The sequence below is a fragment of the Terrapene carolina genome, unplaced genomic scaffold (genome assembly GCF_002925995.2).
Source record: "Terrapene carolina triunguis isolate 2854851 unplaced genomic scaffold, T_m_triunguis-2.0 Scaffold629, whole genome shotgun sequence".
NCBI lineage: Eukaryota > Metazoa > Chordata > Testudines > Emydidae > Terrapene > Terrapene triunguis.
In genome coordinates this window covers 4,797,135-4,817,977 of record NW_020664980.1, presented here as the reverse complement: position 1 = coordinate 4,817,977, position 20,843 = coordinate 4,797,135, and the positions used below count along the sequence as shown (strand labels likewise).

The following is a 20,843-nucleotide window of genomic DNA, read 5'->3' as shown; positions in this document are numbered from 1 at the left end:
ACAAGTCTCACAATATTTAGTGTTATTCTTAAAGCCCTAGCTTCTGGAGACATGGGATTACATGAGAAAAACAATTTTCTTATAATGAAAATATAAATACATTTCTAACCATAATGGTTGCAGAGAAAAACTAGAAAATGTGCATTCTACGGGTTCAAAAACCAGAAGGCAAATAAACAGAACCCAAAATTCACTGTTTTTTTAATCACATGATTTGGGGTGGACATGGCTCATGATTTTTGAGCACTTGGGATTGGCAATTCTGCTTTTACAGAATATAGTTTATTCTAAGCAGATGCTTGATGCGACAGAAACCCAAGGTTTCTGTCTGCTCATATTTTGGCAATGCTTGTTGAATTTGTCATTCCAATAGAGTATATTTGAACTGAACTGTCTACACACTTCCCAAGATACACAAACAAGGGAACCCAAGCAGACCCATCATATCTGGCCATGGCATTGTTACTGAAGGAATATCAGGACTCATAGAAACTATCCTCAAATCACTGACCACACAAATGGCCACCTTCCACCAGGACACATCTAACTTCTTCCAGAAATTCCGCAATATTAACAACCTCCTTCAGAATACCACCCTTGCCACAATTGATGTCACCTCCCTATACACCAACTTCCCTCGCAATGACAGCATCACTGTCTGCCTCAAATATCTACAAGACAATGGACAACACTCACATATCTAGCCCAAACATCACCAAACTCATATGCGTTTCATCCTCACCCGTAACATTTCACATTCAACAACAAACACTTTGTCCAAACCAGGGGAACAATCAGGATAGTAGGATGGCTCCCCAATAGGCCAACCTCTTCATGGGGATACTTTGACAAAGAATTTTTGGACACATGCACCACAAAACTAATGATATACCTGCGATACACTGATGATATTTTCACTCTCTGGACAGATGACCTAAACTCCCTCAGAGATTTCACCCTTCCACCCATCCATCAAACTCTCTCTAAAACACTCCCATGGAAGCATCTACTTTCAGGACATCATGATCAGCTTCAACAATGGAACCCTATAGACAGCTATATACAAAGAAACCCATGGATCACCACACTTACCTTCACAGATCCAGTATCCATCCCAAACACACCAAGAAATCTGTTATTTATAGTGAGGCCTTCAGATACCACAGAATATACTGAGGTGAAAGTCTTGGATATACGCCCTAACACATTTAAAACCAACCAGTACACTCCACCAGAGAAGAAGATCACATAATGGAACGGCCACCCAAATACCCCAAGAAAACCTGCTTCAACATGGAAACCCAACCACACACCCCTCGTTGTCACCTATCACCTCACACGGGGTCACAGACAAGGTATCATCAAACAATTACAACCCATACTTGATGAGAACAACATCCTGAAAGAAATCTTTCCCAAACTCCCTCTTCTGGCTTTTAAACAACCTTCCAGCCTCACCAAGTTTTTCATCAGAAGCAGACCAGGACCCACCAACTCAAAATGTCACCCGACACTGCCATAACAACACATGCAAAACCTGCAGACATATCTCCAATGCTATGATAAACAACACATCTTTCAAGATCCAGGAGTCCTATATATGTCTATTATGACATGTGGCATATCTCTTCCAGTGCACTAAATGACCTAATAATTATGTGGATGAAGCCAGACAATCACTTTTCTCTCAAAAAAATTAACACAGAAAAATGATAAAAGACAAAAACACTGTATCACCCATGGGCAAATACTTTTAATAAAACGATCACTCCATATTTGACACCTCAGTCCTTGTCCTCAAAGGAAACCTACACAACACTTTCAAAAGATGAGCCTGGGAGCTTAAATTCATAACTTTGCTAGACAGGGCAGGTCTACACTACACTACAATCTTGCATCAGCACAGCTGTACTGAGGCAGCTGCGCCGCTGTAGCAGTTCAGGTGAAGACGCTCTAAGATGATAGGAGAGAGCTCTCCTGTTGGTTTAATAACTCCACCTTCACGAGAAGCAGTCTACACGGGGGGAAGGGGATTAAAGTCTGTACTGTATAACTATGTTGCTCACACCCCTGAGCAATGTAATTACTGTATTCCGAAGTGAGGGTTTAATGTAGACCTGGCCTAAAAAATCATGGTTTTAATAAAGACACTGGATTTATTGTTTATTATAGCAATCTATAACCCACTAACCCTCCTATGACTGCAGAGGTGTTAACAAGCCAATACAAGTTGTGTTAGTTCAGCATAAGTAGTTATCTGTTCCACCTTGTATTTAGCTGTGGCACTTCTGAGTACCTTTCCCAAACCCAAAGAAGAGCTCTGTGTAGTTCAAAAGCTCATCTCTTCCACCAACAGAAGTTGGTCCAAGAAAAGATATTACCTCCCCCATCTTGTCTGTCTATGACAGATATCTCTCTCTGTCTATAACGTTGCCTTTGATCCAACTCATACTCTGGATTCCGGCTAATCCAGATTAACTACATTCAAATCTGTATAGGCGATGGGAGTGACTGTGGCTTTGCACCAGTGTAAGAACAGACTCTGAGGCGGTGTGCGTCACTGTCTCTCTGACATACTGTATTTCAAGGCAGTGGTGTGTGGGGCAATGTTGGGCCCTGGCTGGAGCATTCGTGCATGAACCCAGCCCAGGGTGGGACAATTGGATATTGCCCAACTCTAGCCCCCAGAGTGAGGCCAGGGCTCTGTGAAGGAACCAGGCCCCAGGGGGCAGAGCAAGAAGGTGACGTTGCACCTATTGGGTTCCGGGAAGTGGGCGGGCGAAGCCCGCCCACTGCTAAAGGATCCTCCCCCCAGCCTGAGGGGAGGACCCACAGGACCTAAAACCCAAATGATTACGGGGGACAACTAATGTAAAAACAGGGACAGGAGTGCGATTAAAGGGTCAAAAGAAGGGAACCTGACGGGGACACCGAGCAGAGAACCCCGGACAGCGCCCACTGCTCCTCAAAGGTGTCAAGGGAGCCAGTGGACGCCGCCCAGAGGAACTCTGCCCGGATACGTGAACGGACAGAGGATCGGAAACAGGCCCCACAGTCACAGGAACCTCCATCGGCCAACCTCCTCTCCCTGGTTTTATAGATGGCCTGTTTAGCCAGGGCCAAGAGGAAGTTGACCAGGAGGTCCCGCGACTTTGTGGGGCCACGGATAGGGAGTGCATAAATGAAAAGGTGAGGGGAAAAGTGTAACCAAAAACGCAACAAAATGTCGGTGAGGAGCCGGTGTAGGGGCTGCAACCTGGCACACTCTAAGTAAACGTGAGCCAGGGTCTCCCTCACGCCGCAGAAAGGACAGGTATCAGGGACAGGGGTAAACCGCGCCAAGTACACGCCCGTGCTCACGGCTCCATGAAGGAGCCGCCAACTAACATCCCCGGCGGGCCTCGGGACCAAGGTGGAATAGAGGCTGGCCCACCGGGGCTTCTCACCCACGACAGGTGGCAGGAGGTCCCGCCACTTCGTATCGGGGCTGGACACGAGGGTGAGGAAGTGAAGAGTGTGGAGCACGAGCGTGTATAGATGTTTCCTTGGCGCGGTCAGGAAACGAACCGGCTGCAAGTTGTGCAGCCGGCTCACGGAGAAGGGGCGGGGAGGCCGGTTGGGTCCACGGGGCAGGGGCCCGATAAAGAGGTCCGGAGGACCAGGGGTGGAGGGTGGGCGGGGCGTGCCCTCGCGCAGGACCTGGTCGAGGTAGACCCGAGCAGCAGGCGGCAAAGCGGCCCTCACCTCCTGAAGTACGCGCCGGGGAGTACAAGGCCTGGAGAGCCCCATGCGCCGAGCGAGCGTCAGGGGATCCAGCCAGACTCCCCGGTCGTAGTCCAGGAGGTCTCCGACTCTAGTGACTTCTGCCAGGACCAACCTCTGGCGCACCGCGGGGGACTCCGCCACCTGCACACGAAGCTGGGGGTTGTGTAGCAGGGGCTCCGCGAGGAGATCTGCCCCCCCCCGTGGCCGCCACGGACCTGGTCGCTGAGAACAGTTTCCAGGTCCGGAGGAGGTCCTGGTAGAAGACCGGCAGCCCGGAGAGGTCTCGCGGAAGACCTCTCGGATCGAGATAAAAGAGCTGCCGGTCGTATCGGAGCCCTCGGAAGCGGCGCAGGAAGGCGTGCGCCAGTACTCTCCACGCCGGACTACCTGCACCATAAAAGAGCCTCTGCAGGGCCTGGAGGCGGAAGACATGGACCTGAGTGCGGAGGCACTTCAGGCCCTGCCCTCCCTCCTCCAGGGGCAGATGGAGGACCCCCACAGAGACCCAGGTGGAGAGGCTGTCAGCCCACTGAGGGCAAGGCACAGTGCCCGAGGAAGTGAAGAAAGGGGGAGGAGCCGTGCAGAAGGAGACGAGTCAGCTGCCCCTCCCTTATGCAGCGGGGGGGGGGGGGAGATATTCTCTGAGCATGCGTACCAGCTGTTTGGCGTAGAGCCGCTCAGGACATCCCAACGGTCGGTCTCGCCCCCGTATCCTGACGGTGGGGGCGGGGAAAGAGAGCGAGCGCCCCGAGGGAATCTCGCGAGAGGCTTTCCCTCCAACCTCCACGCTCCCCTCCTCCTCCGACAGGACGGGATCTTTCGAGATCTCTCCCCCTCCCCCGAGTGGAGGCTGCCGGAGCCGCTGCTCATTTAAACGGGCTGAGTGGGCTGCGTGCGCACTAGTGAGGCGCAGGCGCCGGACGGGACCGAGCCAGACGCTTCAGCCAGCCTTCCCGTGCTCCTCAGCCGTTCGGTCTTTGCCCGGCGCCCTCGGCTCGTCTCCCGGATCCCTCCTCAGCCCATCTCCGGCCGCAGCATGTCGGTGGTGGGCATCGATCTGGGCTTCCAGAGCTGCTATGTAGCCGTGGCCCGGGCGGGAGGCATCGAGACCGTCGCCAACGAGTACAGCGACCGCAGCACCCCGTGAGTAAAGGGGAGGGAGAGGAGCGCCGGGAAGGGAGGGAGGAGCGCCGGGAAGGGGGGGGAGCGCCGGGGACCTGAGGGATCCCGGCCGCCCCCTGTTAGGCCTGTGCCTGGGGCCTGGTGAAAAGCGGCTCGGCCCCTTCTCTCTTCCCCTCCCTTGGTTGGGGAACGCTGGTGACTTGGGGGTGACTCTCCGCAGCGTGCAAACGCCTCCCAAAACCCGAGTGCTGCGCATGGAGTAGATGAGTAACGCGCGGCCCCGGGAAGCGGGTGTGGGCTCTCCTGAGCAGTGCCCGGCGGGATCTTTGTACCGCAGGGAGACCTCGCTGCAGGCCGGGGCGCTCCCCTCTTGGTACCAGCACGGGTTAAACACTGGTCCCGTCTTGTAGCCCGCATGGGAGCTGTGCGGGCGGACCGCAGTGCGAGCAGGGCTGGGGACATGTGTTTCCGGGAAAGGGACTAGGGGCCGCCAGGCCTGGCCACTTCCACTGAAGTGAGAAGGTGGGGAAGAGGGAAATGTAACTTAAAATAAAAAAATCAAACGTTTTCAAGCAGGAAGCGTGTGCAAGCTTATTTGGGTCACATTTATGACCTATAAATTAAAAAATGGAACTGAGATTGTGCCAAAAATGCTCCGTTGTCACTGTGCTTATATGCTTCAACCTGTCCTCCATGGTCCACCTTTGTATGTTATGAATATTTTGTGTGTGCGCTCTTAAGAGTACTTCCCTGGAGAATTCTGTGCAACTGCACAATGCAGAATTTGTGCAGAATTAATTTTCTGTGCAGAATTTCACTTTTCCAGACAGAATTGGCACTGTAGAGTGGCTGGCCGCTGCTAGAGGCCACTGGACCCAGCAGTCTGGCTCCCCACTTCAGTGTGCCTACGCAAGAGGTGCAGATGGGTTGTGGTTCCCAGCATGCCCTGAACAAAGAAGGTGGCATGTGGGCTATGGCCCCCACTAGTGGAGGGAGTGCCCAGCCTGGTGCGGATGGGCGTCCTGAGTCTCTGTGCAGTCTGGCTGCTGGGCCTCATCTTCATCCACCCTGGACCTGGAGTGGGCCCAGGAAACCTAGCTGTGCTGGCTCTCTCAAAGGATGAAGCAGGGTGGGGTCACACTGCATCCTATGGTGGCACAGTAATGAAGCTGAGCGGAGCCTGTGGCCGGGTTCTGGAGACAGAGCGGTGCGGGCATCTGGGCCGGGAGGTGCCCTGCAGCCGGGCTCTGGGGGGAGTGGTTTGTGAGCATCTGGGCCCCCAAATAGCCCCACCCAGTACACAACTCCCTCAACTGTACACCCCTCCAGCTGCCTCTCCCCTGGCAGTGTCCTCTGTTTAGGAGCTTGAATTATGGTAACCTTACAGGGAAGAGTGAAAAAAATGAGAATTGACTAAGACTGGAGGGACAGTTTTTCTCCAAGAAATACGTAGCTGGCACCTGTGACATACCCAGACTGAGGGATCCAACAAAATCATATCTGAGAAACAGGAACTGGGTTATTGTAGGGGTTTCTTTAACACTCTACTTGTGAGGGAATTTCTCTTTGTCTGTATTGTTAGACATACTAGCTAACAGGTATTTTGAAATTACCAAAATAATTGAAACTGGTGTGATTTTGTGGTGTTTTGATAAATAAAATATGCAAAAATTTTAATTTTTTGGTGCAGAATTTCCCCAGGAGTATTGGGGCAGGGACTTTTTCATCATGACTGTAAAGGGCCACACATGCTTTTATTTTAGAAACAAAAATGGCAGTTGAAATACAGCTAGAGTCCTCTATACTTTAAGACTGAACTATTTTAAGCTTGTTGTGAGCCATCTCTGTAACTGTGTTCTCAACAATGCTAATCGTGAGCTTCATGCTGTACCAATGTAGAGGAAGATGGCTTCCTTTCTGGTCATAAATAACTCACTAAATAAAATAGCGAGAGAAGGTAAACTGAGGTAAAGTGACCTATTGTCAGTAGTATAGCTGAAATTAGAACTTGGGGGTCCCTGACTCTCGGGTCTTCTTCATAAGGTGTTTTTTTTAAGGGTTGACTTGTATAATGATGTTCCAGTGTATAATAGTAGTGCGATATTTCAGAGTAAAATGTCCATTCACTTGAACACAATGTGGTAGGAACTGATAGTGTTTTACAACAAACTACCTAGGCAAGGTAAAATTATTCATTAGTAACTCCATTTCTCAGTTTTCTCTCATCTTGCCTTGGCAACAGTGATGGATGGCCAGCAGTATGGCCTCACCTTGCTTCCTTGTAAGTAATGCCATAACTCTGGCTGTCTTTAAGGAAGGAATGGAGAAGAGCTGTATGACTAATATGTTGATTCATTATACCTTTACTAGTTCTATACAAAGTACTACTGTCCAGACTTGTTTCTTAAACATGTATTTAAACAGTCTTGAAAACAGATACAAGATGTTGGTTAATTTCAGAAATCTTTCCCAGGTTTCAGGAAATTACTGCTTTTTAGTTTTGAAACACTAAAGTGGGTGTGAGTCTTTCCATTTCAATATATACAGTGCAGTGCAGTTTTGCCACAACAGCTAGTAGATGTTCAAAAATAAACCCATGCTGGATTTGTACTAAGGGTACTAGAGGATTAAAAACTTGAAAAGGTTCTCCAGCATCTCTGAGTAAAATGCTAATTATCATGGAATGTCTACATACAATTCCCATGTCATTTTAATAACACTAAATACATTTAAAATCCTGGAAACAAAATTTAAATATGCTTTAACCAAAGGCTGAAACATAAATGTACAAAGATAAAATTACTTAATGCCCTGCTTGAGAGAGAGAAGAGGGCCTGGCTCTCAGAGGATTGGATGCTTAGCAATTTCTGTTAATTAAGCTTTTTAAAGGTGTCACAAGTTGTGTATTCAGAAAAATGAGGCATCCAAAATCGCTAGTCACTCTTGAAACTTTTGGGCCCAATGTGTAATCTAAAATTAGCTCAAAGTGAGGCTTGAACTTCCTCTCTGATGTACTTGATACTACCTGGTTCCACAGATCCAACACTTTCGGGGGGGGGGGAACCAATGTGGAGGCAGAGTAAAATAATGTGGTTGACTCTGGTTTACATAACAAGATTTTAAACCTAAGACGGGGTCAGGATGTGTGACTTGCTGTAACCAATATATATTGAAATATTGTAACCTTAGCAAAATCACTTTGCACAACTGATCACAGTTGAGTTTGTACAGTAATTTAAAGAGAATGAGTTGTGTGTTTGAATTCTACCCTTGGATCCATGCTTGCTAGGTTCTTATTAAGTTTGGTGGGATCTACAGATTGTCATCCCAAGGCAGAACTTGACCCTAAGCATATTTGCTCAGTGTTCATTCAACTTTGAATATATGGAGTCCCCCATATGCCTTCCCCTGCCCCTCTGGTGTTTGTTTATATGTTGACTAGACCTATTGTGCACAAACCCTCTGAACAATCACTGGCTCTAATGTTTTTGTGTTGAGATTGCTCACTTCAGTTGTAACTGAGATGGAGAAATCTAAAAGGGATATTTCTTGAAGTGCTCATATTATGACACAAACATGAATTTGAACAAAACAAATTACCTGGAGAAAATGAATTCTCAATTGTGAAAATTAAAGTTGCCATCAAACAGAAGCTTGGGGCTGAGCTACATGCAGAAATTGCACCAATTTATCAAAGGCCATGTCTACACTCTGGAACTATACGAGCATTGCTTCTGTGCCATCGCTATGCTGGCATAATCCTGTAGCATAGACACAACCTACACTGACGGAAGGGGTTTTTCCAGTGGTGGAGGAACATCACCTCCCTGAATGATAGTAGCTAGGTTGATGGAATCCTTCCTCTATCGACCTAACTGTGTCTACGCTGTGGATTAGGTTGGCAATAGCTATGTTGCTCAGAGGTGTTGATTTTTCACCCCCTGAGTGACAGCTAGGTTGGCCTACATTTTAAATGTAGACCAGGCCTAAATCTTTCTAAACTGATTTAGTTAAATCAGTGCAGCTTGTATGGGCACTCTTAAATGGTTTGAGTAGCAGATATCAATTTATATTAAGTACTGAACTAAGCTAAGGCACCTTTAAGCCAATTTGAGTGTCCACACAAGGAAGATGTGCTGATTTAACTAAAACAGATTAAGAAATTGATTTAGCAAAATCACTGCAATTTCTGTGTTGACTGGACTGCCGTCTTGTATGACAGACGGGATGCATGCATCTTCCAAGGTAGTGCATGGCGACAAAGGATAAGTGTAATCCAGAGTGTGGAGACTAAAGTGATATATGAGCAGCACCCACATGTTACTTTGTTCTAACTCATTAATATGGTAGTTCAGAGTTTTAACTTTTCTGGAATCCTATCTTGACAAGATTTCACTAGGCTTCCCATGTCTCTTTGTGATTGCATCTGCTTCTATTTAAAATGTAGGGGTGTTTATTAAACTAAATTTTCACCCATTTGTGTGCTTATCCTATAATGTTCTTTGAAATTATAACTTAAGTGTCACGTGTTGCTTAAGAAAACAAAGTATATAGCTTGAGCTTTGATATATCTGATGTATACCTGTGATTGAGGTCTGTGTTCAGTCAGCCAGAGGGAAGGGGAAATAGCTCCTAGTATCTTAAAATACACAGAAAATACTAACTAAGATCTGACCAGTAATGCCAGTATGGGCCACATAGGTTCCAAATACAAAACTAAAGTATTGGAAAGCTTCCCAACATTCCTCTTCCACCATCTAGAGACAGAAATCCCTGATAAACTTCTGCCTTAGCACTTCTGAGGATTTTTTTGAAATCTGCAAAACATATATGAGACAGCGGTTTAGGACATAAATGTTAGCTAAAGCCAAATATAAATAAGGGCTTTTTAAGAATCTTACATAGCACAATTTTTTTAAAAAAAATTGACCCCTATTGGGATCTTAATAGAACAAATATGAGGCAGTGTAGGAAAGCCTTTACTGCTGCTGCCTGTGTAGCACTCTTTTCTGTGGCTAGAGAGAGGATTCTAGTCTCAGAACTGTTAATCTGGAACTCTGTAGAAGCACTACGTTAGTAACTAAACCAAACGTAGTGATGTTCCTGTGAATTCAGAATGACTCATGCATTTTGCAGTTAACTAGCTAAATATGTTTTATGCGCATAGGAGAGAAGTAGAACCTTCAATTAATGCTTCTATATTAATTTCTTCTGAAGGGCCAAATTGAATTAATAAATCTGGTTTCTTGTGAAATGTTTAGCCTGAAGCCTCAAGATATATAGTTATGTCTACACTAAAAACGTTACAATGGCATAGCTGCAGCACTGAAGCTGCACCGCTGTAGACACTTATTACAGTGATTTAAAGGGATTTTTCCATTGCTGTAATAAATCAACCTTTCAGACTCCATAGCTAGGCCGACAGAAGAATTCTTCCATTGACCTAGCAGTGTCTACACTGGGGCTTAAGTTGGCTTACTTGTATCACAAAGCGCATTACATTTTTCACAGCCCTGTGCTATGCCGTTAAGCTGACCTAACTTTGTAGTGTAGACAAGTCCACAGTATTACTTTTATTATTGCCTTAATGTTTCCATAAAACAGAACTTGGTAGCTTTTTATTGGCTGAGCCTTTGAATCATGTTAATAAGCACAAGACATGTTTCTAAATATGTCCTCCTTAAGTTCATTACAGTGTACTCTTATAAGTGCATGACTGGCTTTCATTTGTTAACTAGATAGTGCACCAACAATGGCTATAAAACAATCAACACAATCATGCCATGACAAATTTCCATGCTGGTGGTGTCTGTTTATTCAATATGTTAAGCTAATTCAACATAGCAGGATATTCCAGAAGCCCTGTTTCTTTCGTTTCCCATGGGGCAACCAGTTCTGTAGAGCAACTCTCTTGTCTGCTGCATTGGGATCAATGTAATAATGCCTATTAAAATGTGCTTGTTAGTAGTAAAAAACTGGTTGAAATAATCCCTTTATTAGAAAGCAGCATTGTAGATAACTTGGCCTAGAGCAGTGGTTCTCAAACGAGGGCCGCATCACTTCCTGCAGCTCCCGTTGGCCTGGAGCGGCAAACCGCGGCCACTGGGAGCTGCGATCGGTCGAACCTGCTGATGCGGCAGGTAAACAAACCAGCCTGGCCCGTCAGGGGCTTTCCCTGAACAAGCGGCAGCCCTAGTTTGAGAACCACTGGCCTAGAAGAACCATGTGGGAAATCTGCTTGATTTTATTTTTGAGTGTATTCAGATTTTATAAGGGCTCCTACAGTTTAACGTAACCGTTTTAAAATACTCAGGTAAGGAGGCTTGACCAGCAGTAGTAACTCTCATTCTCTAAAAAGATGAGGACTTCTTTTATCTCTTAAAGAACTGGTAGGCATCAAAAAGCAACACACTTTATTCAAAAGAATTTTTGTGTCGATTTGGCTTTCCATGATTCAAACCCTAATGATTAATTTGGTGTTTGTATGCTTTTTGCCTTGTGCTTATTCTATCCAGTCTTCCTTGTTGTTGGAGCTGAAGAGTTAACTTTAAATTTGAAAAAATGGGAACTAAAAATTAGTCAACTATATAGATATTTAGAACTATAGAAATGAGTTTTTCCCTGGTATAACTTTTTTATTTTCACAAATATGATAGTGAAATTGGGTACCCATGATCGCCTGCATTAATGGATGACAAAATTAGCCTGTAATATTTATTCACCTTGCAGTGAACAAGCATCTGCCTGTCAGATTTCTACCCAGCTGTATAAATTGCTTTGCAAACAAACCTTCAAAAGTGGCCAGAAACAGAAGTTGCTTTAAATTATGAATTCACTTCTAAAGTGAAGAATGTAAATGTTTAAATTAAAATTAAGGCTGGACAAATGTTACTTTTATTATGAAACTTAGAGAAGTGTGTTGTTTGCTTTTATCCTATCATAGTGAATGTCCACCAATTTTAATGTACTAAAATTAGGGAATCCCTTTGACTATTAATAGGTTTCACTGCTCATAAGTTTACTATTTGTTAGAAAACTACTCCATAATGAGTGTTATGCTCTTCAAATATTATTCTACAGTTATAATGGCAGAGTAGGTCCTACATTTTAATATATTGACTGTTAGTGGTTAACAGTGGGAAGAGCTTGGGGAAAATAGCAGTTTTAAAATTAAGTGTTATTACAGTAATCTTGTTCTATACAACTGACAGTTTTATCTAGTCTTAGTCTTAATCTTTAAATACATTTTTTTAAAATCACTCAGTGGCTGCTTGTTAGAAATATAGTCTTTATTTCTAAATTTGAATTAGATCAGAAATGTTTCTTCTCATTATAGGTCATGTGTAGCCTTTGGACCCAAGAATCGTTCAATTGGAGCTGCAGCTAAAAGCCAAGTAAGGATTTCGTATGTTCAAGAACTGTTTATAAGCCAAAGTAAAACTACTAACACAGTAGTAAAAAAAAAAAAAAAGAAAAAAAAAGTTTTTTACAGTATTTTCTCATTTATGGAGAGACTACAAATATCCATGTTGAAGTAGATATTTGCTTCTAAATTAAATCTTTAATAAATGTCTTAAGAAGCATTTGAGCTTTATTAAGCTGTTCAGTTACTCTGTAATGTATTCTGTCATTCTTCTGGATTGGGACTTAAGGGTTACGTAAGAGTGTACTACTTGTTGTTGTACATAATAGAATTTTCCCTTTTTTTAAGAAACCTGAGAAACTACATACTAAAAAACTTGTTAATGTTGTTTGGATTGCATAGTCAGCACTCAAAAAGTAAATACCATTTTCTCATGAAACATTAGTTCATCCCTCTTGTGCATATGCATTAGGATAGGCTTTAATTACAAGATTGTGTACTGTTCTTTCCACAGGATCCTTGCCTCATTCATTGCACAGGCTGGAGGCAAAAGGGGCAGATGTATGGTTGCCCATGCAACTATAAATGTCATTAACTTCTGAGTGCCTGACTTTACAACCTAAATAACTGTCTGCTAATAGTTTTTTGTATAGCCAAGTAGAGTAGTTATGTAAATATTAATCAGGGAGTAAGGCAAGACTTAGCTGACTTATGACCCTTCCTATCTACCGGTCAGATTGTCGCCAATTTTTATTTTTGTAAAAGATGTTTCATGCGGGATCTATTGTTAGTCACCTGCAGATAGTGACTCTTCAAACATGGTCAACTTTTCTCAAGAACAAATATCTTTAGATATTAGGAAATAATTTCCAGAATCCCTGAGATGCTTGAACATATACAGCAAGCATACTGTAATTGTGACCCCCCACATGTTCAGTGTGTTTTCTTTTTTTGCTAGAGTTAAATGTAAACATCTTGTCAAATGCAGAATTACTCCCCATGTGTGCTTACTCTGACGTTGCACTAAGCTGTTTGCGACCTGGAGATACACATTGGTGCAGGGATGTAGTTGATACGCAGTTTGAACTGTAATAACTGGAATTTTGGAAATTCGAAGAGCAAGTTGCTTTTTAAAGGGACAGTCAATTTAAAATCTAGTTACATATATTTAAAAGACGTAAAGATAGTGTCTGATCCTACACATGCCCTTGAGCACCCATACCAATTTTTGGCTAAGGCCTGGTCTACAGTAGAAAATTATATCCGTTTAACTAAGCTGGTCAGGGGTGTGAAAAATCCATACCCCTGAGCGGTGTAGTTAAGTCAACCGAAGTCCCTGTGTAGGCAGCACTAGGTTGACAGAATTCTTCTGTCGACCTAGCTACTGCCTCTCGGGGAGGTGGATTATTTATGCTGATGGGAGAATCCCTCCCGTCAGCATAGGTGGTGAATGACTACACTCAAGTGCTACAGTGGTGTAGCTGCCGCAGTGCAGCTGTGCTGCTTGTAGCATTTTAAGTGTAGACAAGCCCTTAGCTTTCCCTTGTGTTTTCCTCTCCCTTGTTGCTAGTGAAAGAATCATGTAAATATAATGGAAAACTTAGTATACAGAAAAATGGCTATGCACAAAGTGCTGTCATACATAATATAAAGAAATTAAAGCAGATACTTTCCTTCTAATCCTTGGTTTACATTAATCAGAGGCGTTACTTAGAACGAGAGTATATAGACAATTTTCACTACTTCAAGTTGACTCTCCTTTTAAGTCCCCATTTGGATTTTAAATGGGTTCATGACAACGCTTGAAGTTTTTTAGGTAGGAAGGCTCCAAAGTAGGTAGTAGTATCATGCAGGAATGTCTCATGAAGTTGGCTGGCCAGAGCAAGACAAGATGATGGACCTGAAAGGGACATTTAATGTGCTCAATGTCCTTCCTAGCTTAGGTGGTGGCAGTTGAGGAAGGTGGTCAAAGTGGGGAGAAAGGTAGGGGAAAGAGGAATCCAGTGAAGAGAGGTATATTGCTAAAGATGGAATTTTTCAGCTATTTGCAGAACACCTTTTAAAAGTGAACTGTGTTTACATGGATTTTCATAAACGTTTGCTCAAGGTTTTAAAATAGAATTTTAAAAAATCTAAACAAATTCCTGCAAGAATCATTTGGGAGATGAAAGGGGAAGATTTTGGCTTTGCGTATTTTAGTAGACACCTTATATTGGTGGAAAATACAGATTTGCCAAATCAAAATTTGTAATTATAAAAGCATAAACTTGCTATTGGCTTATTTTCTCTGAAATTCAGAAGCTCCCCTGCCATCTCAGACTAACGTATTTTTCTCCCTTTAGGTTATTTCAAATGCAAAGAATACTGTACAAGGTTTTAAAAGATTTCATGGCCGTGCATTCTCAGATCCCTTTGTTCAAGCTGAAAAAGATAACCTGGCATATGAACTTGTCCAGCTGCCAACAGGGTCAGCTGGCATCAAGGTGAGTCAGACATACTTGGAAGAGAACCATAGGGGAAACTCAATGACAATTCATATGTCTGTTTAGCTTTGAACCCTTTTGCACTGGGGCCTCTATCTTTACAAATGCACTTTCCATTAGAAAAATCTTTGTTGCTGGATTAATAAATGTAGGGAGATCTGTAGTGTAGGCTAAAATTCAAGCTAGTAAAATCTTCTTATTTTATGAAGGAGGCTTAGAACCGCTTTGGGAAATAGACTATCTTGGCTATTTCTTTAAATAAACTAAGTGATTTCAGAATGGTAGAGAACTTAATTGACTAGCATTGTATGTAGTGTGGGAAGGATCTATGCGAACTTTTTCATATGACTGAGGCCTGAATAGTAATACCCTTTTGAATCCTGAGCATCTTGATTAGACATTCCCAATTGTAACAAACAGTGGTCACTGATGTGCACAAGTAAGTATTAAGACTTAGATTGCTTTTCACTTGTGATTTAGCTAATCCAGGATTTGAATTCAGTTATTAGAATGCCATTGTTTATCAAGGTCTGCTTTAAATTAAAAAACCTCTTTGCTGTGTGAACAGTCTTTTGCACTCCATAGTGAGTTTGGGAGATGAAGAAAATACCAGAATAGTATTCAGTACTAATGCTTCAGTTATACTGCAAGGCTAGAGGAGAAAAGCAGAATATTTTAGACCAAATTTCAATAAATATATTTATATTTTAGTTGCAAAACCTGTTCAACAATGGGAAGAATTTCCTTAACTTAAAAATAGTCTAGTGGTATCTAATGGAACAGGGTGTTATTAAAGATCCAGTAAAGAGTCAACTGCATACATTCTTACATTCGGAACCCAGGAAACTTGAGTTTGTATATACACCTCTACCCCGATATAATGCGAATTCGGATATAACGCGGTAAAGCAGTGCTCCGGGGGGGTGGGTCTGTGCACTCCGGCGGATCAAAGCAATTCGATATAACGCGGTTTCACCTATAATGCGGTAAGATTTTTTTTTTGCTCCCGAGGACAGCATTATATCGGGGTAGAGGTGTATGTCTTTTTCAACTTGCCTCTCTCTTAAAATCTCTTGAATTCTCAAATGTAAATATGAATAAAATGAGAAACTGTCATCTTATTCTGTGGTGCCGTCCCTACATGGCTTAGGCAGTGAAGTGGGGGCAATTATACAAGTATGCTGCAGGCCCTAGGCTTGGTTTTAAGGACCACTTAAACATTTTGTTTTTGCAGGTTTAGGTCAACTCCTTAATATCACTTGAGCATGTTGTTTCTTGTCATTTACCATACTTATACAAGCTTTTCACTAAAGGTTATGTATATGGAAGAAGAACGAAACTTCACCATTGAGCAGGTGACAGGAATGCTCCTCACCAAACTAAAAGAAACTGCTGAGAATGCCCTTAAGAAGCCTGTAGTTGACTGTGTTGTTTCTGTAAGTAGGTGATGGTAAACTTGGTTACATTAACTTGGCTACATAGTGTATCTGCATAAATTGAAGAATCATGGTGGTAATGAAGTTGTATTGCAATTTATAAACCAGATTTATAAACCAGGTTCACATAAACCAGTGCCCCTGCTTGTTTTCAGTAAACCTTGTGCCTTTTTTTACTCAGATCTCTCCCTGAAAACTGATGTTTAGCTTATCACGCTAACATTGTGAAATATATTTTATAGATTTAATCAATACAATAATACTATTTGTAGCTGGTTTTGCTCCGTTTTCACTAAAGGTGAGATCAAGTGGAAAGGCATGAGAAAATTATGTAAGTAATTCAATCAAACCATTCTCTTCCCCATGTAGCTACTCACTTTTCCTTGCTTGCAACACTCAAAATAAAAATAAATCTTAAAATTGCAGGAAATACTTAAAAATAAATAAAGGGGGCGGGGGGTTGGCTTGTGTACCAACCCTCTGAACAATATTTTTCTGGTGATTTGTTGAGGATTGCCCTTCTAAATATGTATCTCACTGCTGTGCATTTCTTGCAGGTTCCTTGTTTCTATACAGATGCAGAGAGGAGATCTGTGATGGATGCGACGCAGATTGCTGGCCTCAACTGCTTGCGACTAATAAACGAAACTACTTCAGGTAATCTTATTCTCTTTAAAATGTATATAGGATTGGAATTATAAAACTTCTTTCCCTATGTCTGTCACAGACCCCTTCCATCTAGAATTACCAGTTCTATACACTAATCTGACTTTGGTTGCTTTCCAAGGTTCCTAGAATCTGAGTTATTTCTATAGTAATACAGCTCCAGACTTTCTTCTTTAAAGATGCTTAGAAATAGACATCCAAGAAATAAATGCAAGAGATAAGAGGAACTAACTGTTTTTGTAGTTAGTCTTCCATGCCATGGCTTTTGTATCTGGTCCATTATTTAACCAGATGCAAACTTTATAACTTTGAAAAGTAGCATTAAATCTTGACAGTATAGTCCTTCTTTAACAAGTACTGTTTAGGAAAGCAACACCAAAAATGGAGTTGAATGACTGCCATTTTGTTTACTATATTGATTTGTCTCTTTTTTTTTTGTAGTTGCTCTTGCATATGGAATCTATAAACAAGACCTGCCTGCCCTAGAAGAGAAGCCAAGAAACGTTGTTTTTGTTGATATGGGACATTCTTCATATCAAGTTTCAGTATGCGCATTCAACAAAGGAAAACTGAAAGTAAACAATCTTACGCATCCGTTTTAATTACCTGTAAAAACATTCACCATTGTGTTTATGGCCTACAATAGGCTTGGTTGACTGCCTTAATATGGCAGTGTATGCAGGCAATGCAATTTATACTTTCCAAAGGTTCAACTTTGTCCTATGTTAGAGAACTGGGGAGACTATCTGCTTAAGTTTTCATTGCTATGCTTGTTGAAACAAACATGTTTTCTTCAGTCACTTTTTGGTATAGTGTGAGAATAAAAAATAAACTGAACTAACTTCTCTATAGTAATAGTACAACTTAGGAGACAGGATGTCTTTTTCAAAAAGGTGCTCTAATTCAACCACAAATTCATGTCTTAAAGCAGGAATTACTGAATTAATTTATTGTTATGAAGGTCTGACTTGTTGACCTTGAAACCTATGATGTGAGCACTGTAGGAAATATGATAGGTGTGAAGTGTCAACAGTTAATTAAATTTCTTAGAACTTTCTCAACTTGAGCAGGTGATTAGATTGGGTCTTACTTTGAAGCACAATTGCCTTAACACTTGTTTCTTGTTTCTAATAGGTATTAAAATTTCTTTTTTCTGTGAGATAAAAATCTTCAGTAATGTTAGCATTATAGCCAAAAACATATTATGAAATCCAATAATCCTATATTGCTGCTTCAGTTGAAGGAACAAGTAAATGTGTTGTGATAAGTGCTCAGATAGTTAGGAGAGTAGTGCCTCAAGAAAACTGAAAAGTAGGCTAAAGTCTTACAGAATGCTAGTTTAAATGGAATATAGCTGAGATAATGTTCTGAACCAGAAGGCTATAATGTGCTCTGATGGGTCCAAGAACAAATTAATTGTATGGAAACTTTATATAAAGTTAACACACTGAAACAATAGGAATGGTACATATTGAAGGAGAGAGGTGAAGTGTTAATAAGCACTGGTGTGCAGAATGGGATAACAGCACTTTTAGGGGGTGTGGAATTGTGAATTCAGCATACTCTGAAAAAGGGATTGAGAAATCAGTGAGATGGAGGTAAAATGATGCAACAGGAAAAGATCAATCTTAGAATGTGGTTCTAAGAGCAGAATGAGTTTTGATGTGGGAGTGAAGGAACTAATCTCAGAAGCCATTTTCTAGTAATGATAGATGAGGCCTTTTGAGATTGGGGTGATGTGTGCATGTGCAAGTGGTACATGCATTTCAAAACTGTCTGGAATTCAGGCAAATTGGAGAGGCAGTAGAGAAGGGAGTTGTCATCTTAAAGACGTGAATTAACAGATGAATGAGCACTCATCTGCAGGAGTTAAACATGAAGAAAACAAATGAGTTTATTTTTAGCCTGGTGTGGATATACAGGCAGTACCCTTTTAGGCATCATACATTAAACTGGGATATGACGCAAACTGTGGCAGTAGTGTAAGAAAGGTTCCATGTGTTGGTATACTTAACTGAAAAGTCTTCCTGTAGCAGTGGGAGTCCTGGCTACCCTAGTGCTATCACTAGACCCAGGTGTCTAGAAATAGATTGGTGCCAGGGGTTATGCAGAACAAAGGTTATGACAATTTAAGGCAGGGGAACCACATAATTGCTACTGTAATCCTCCAATATCACCATATTAATGCATATATGACATGTAGTTGCCTTTTAATATTTGGGGATATTGGTTTTTTGTGTGTGTGCCAGAGCTCAGGACTGTATCTGTATAAAGGCTTGAAACTCCTGCAGGCACTAGCAATTTGAAGTGAACTAACTTACTGTTCAAGTAGTGTCCCTATGGGTGCTCTACTCGAAGTGTATTTGCATCCCTGCGCCTCAGATTGGAGATTTTAGGTAGCAGTGTCTATTCAGCCTGCACATACGCTCTCCGTCTCAGGCTCTGATAGAATTGAGGTTGTTCTCAGATAGAATTGCGTGCCCCATCAATGAGGCCCTGCTCAATCCGGTGAAAACTATATGGCAGGCACTAGCCACAATACCCCTTACGTGCAAATGGGCGGACAAAAAAATAGTGTGCCCTCTAAAGACATGAACATTTTATTTTCTCACCCCTCCCCAATTCCCTGGTTGTCAACGCTGTTAACAAATGTGGCAGACAGCACCATGCTAAAATGACACCATATGACAAGGACTGGATTTATTGGGATTGAAATCATATTAATCAACAGATCTAAGAGATCCCCAATCTCTAAGCAAAGACTTTTTAGAGGGATATCAGACTGTATTATCTACTGCTATCGCACACAGGACCTTTATTCTCCTTCTGGAGTGCAAACTCACTCTGCAAGGTCTGTCTGCACTTCCACAGTCTTCCTCAATAACGTTCCGATCACAGAAATAGAAAAGCAGTGACTTGGGCATCTGCTCGTACATTTGCTGAACACTTTGCAGTCACCCGTGACTCAGCATTTGCTGCTGTATTTGGCTCAGCTGTACTATCTTCAATATTGGACTCTGCTCCGAAGCCCCACCACTCCATTAGGGGCACTGCTGTAGTCACCTAGGGTGGTGCACCCATAGGGACGCTACTTTAAGAAGAGCTCACCTTGTGCCGTAACTGGTTCTTCAAGATGTATCCCCCTATGGGTGCTCCACTATCTGCCTTCCTCCCCTCTGTTTTGGAGCTCTTATCAATGAGCTGTGCGATAGAGAAGGAACTGAGGGTGGTTTGTCTGCACAGCACTATATAGCAGCGAGGCAAAGCATGAGATGGGGAGAGCACACATGCAGACCGAATGGACACTGCTACCTAAAATCTCCAATCTGAGGTGCAGAGACACGAATACACTTAGAGTGGAGCCCCATAGAGAAACACATCTTGAAGAACCACAGTTACTGCACAAGGTGAGTAACCTCTTCTTGGTACAGCTGCTGAAAAATAGTCTGGGACAGTCAAAACATGAGTTTCCTTGCTCTGTTCCATTTTGTTGTATTGTGTAATCCATGTCACCTGTAACTGGTGTAGACAGATACAGTGTATGACATACTATCCTTGACAAGCTATGAACTTGGTAACTAGAAGCATCATCTAATCTTAACTGTCTCTACAATGCTAGCCTAGGGAAAAGATCAGCTCTGTCAGGATTGCACTCTTGCTGCCCATACACAAGGCACTTTTACAGTGGCACAAGTAGGAGCATCAGAGTGAAATAACTACTTCTGCCAGCAGTTCTGGTGAAGTGAAATGTGCCAGAGTGGCATGGGACTGACACTTTATTGCTGGTAGGGAATGAACCAAGTGGAGGCACTGAGGAGGGAAATAAAAGGTTAATAATTGGTTCCTTTTTTTCTACTAGTAGCAGAAAGCGGTCACCAGGCTGCTCCAACACACAGCATCTACCTACCCATGGTGGCAGTAGAGGAATAAAGCTGAGCAATATATCGGATTCTTTCTGCCATAGCAGCAGAACTGTATTGGAGCAGCCAGGTGTTGTTCTCCTAGATA

At 42.6% G+C, this 20,843-nt stretch overlaps 1 protein-coding gene across 1 annotated transcript in view; it reads left to right on the top strand.

Annotated features, from left to right (window-relative positions):
• The first annotated feature begins 4,511 nt into the window (after window positions 1-4,511).
• HSPA4 (heat shock protein family A (Hsp70) member 4) overlaps window positions 4,512-20,843 on the top strand; it is a 35,162-nt gene continuing 18,830 nt past the window's right edge. Inside the window, exons 1-6 of the mRNA XM_024213093.3 lie at window positions 4,512-4,908; window positions 12,224-12,281; window positions 14,593-14,733; window positions 16,047-16,169; window positions 16,727-16,826; window positions 17,277-17,410. Coding sequence (XP_024068861.1) covers window positions 4,802-4,908; window positions 12,224-12,281; window positions 14,593-14,733; window positions 16,047-16,169; window positions 16,727-16,826; window positions 17,277-17,410 — 663 coding nt within the window. The 5' untranslated portion in view covers window positions 4,512-4,801. The remainder of the gene's footprint in view (window positions 4,909-12,223; window positions 12,282-14,592; window positions 14,734-16,046; window positions 16,170-16,726; window positions 16,827-17,276; window positions 17,411-20,843) is intronic.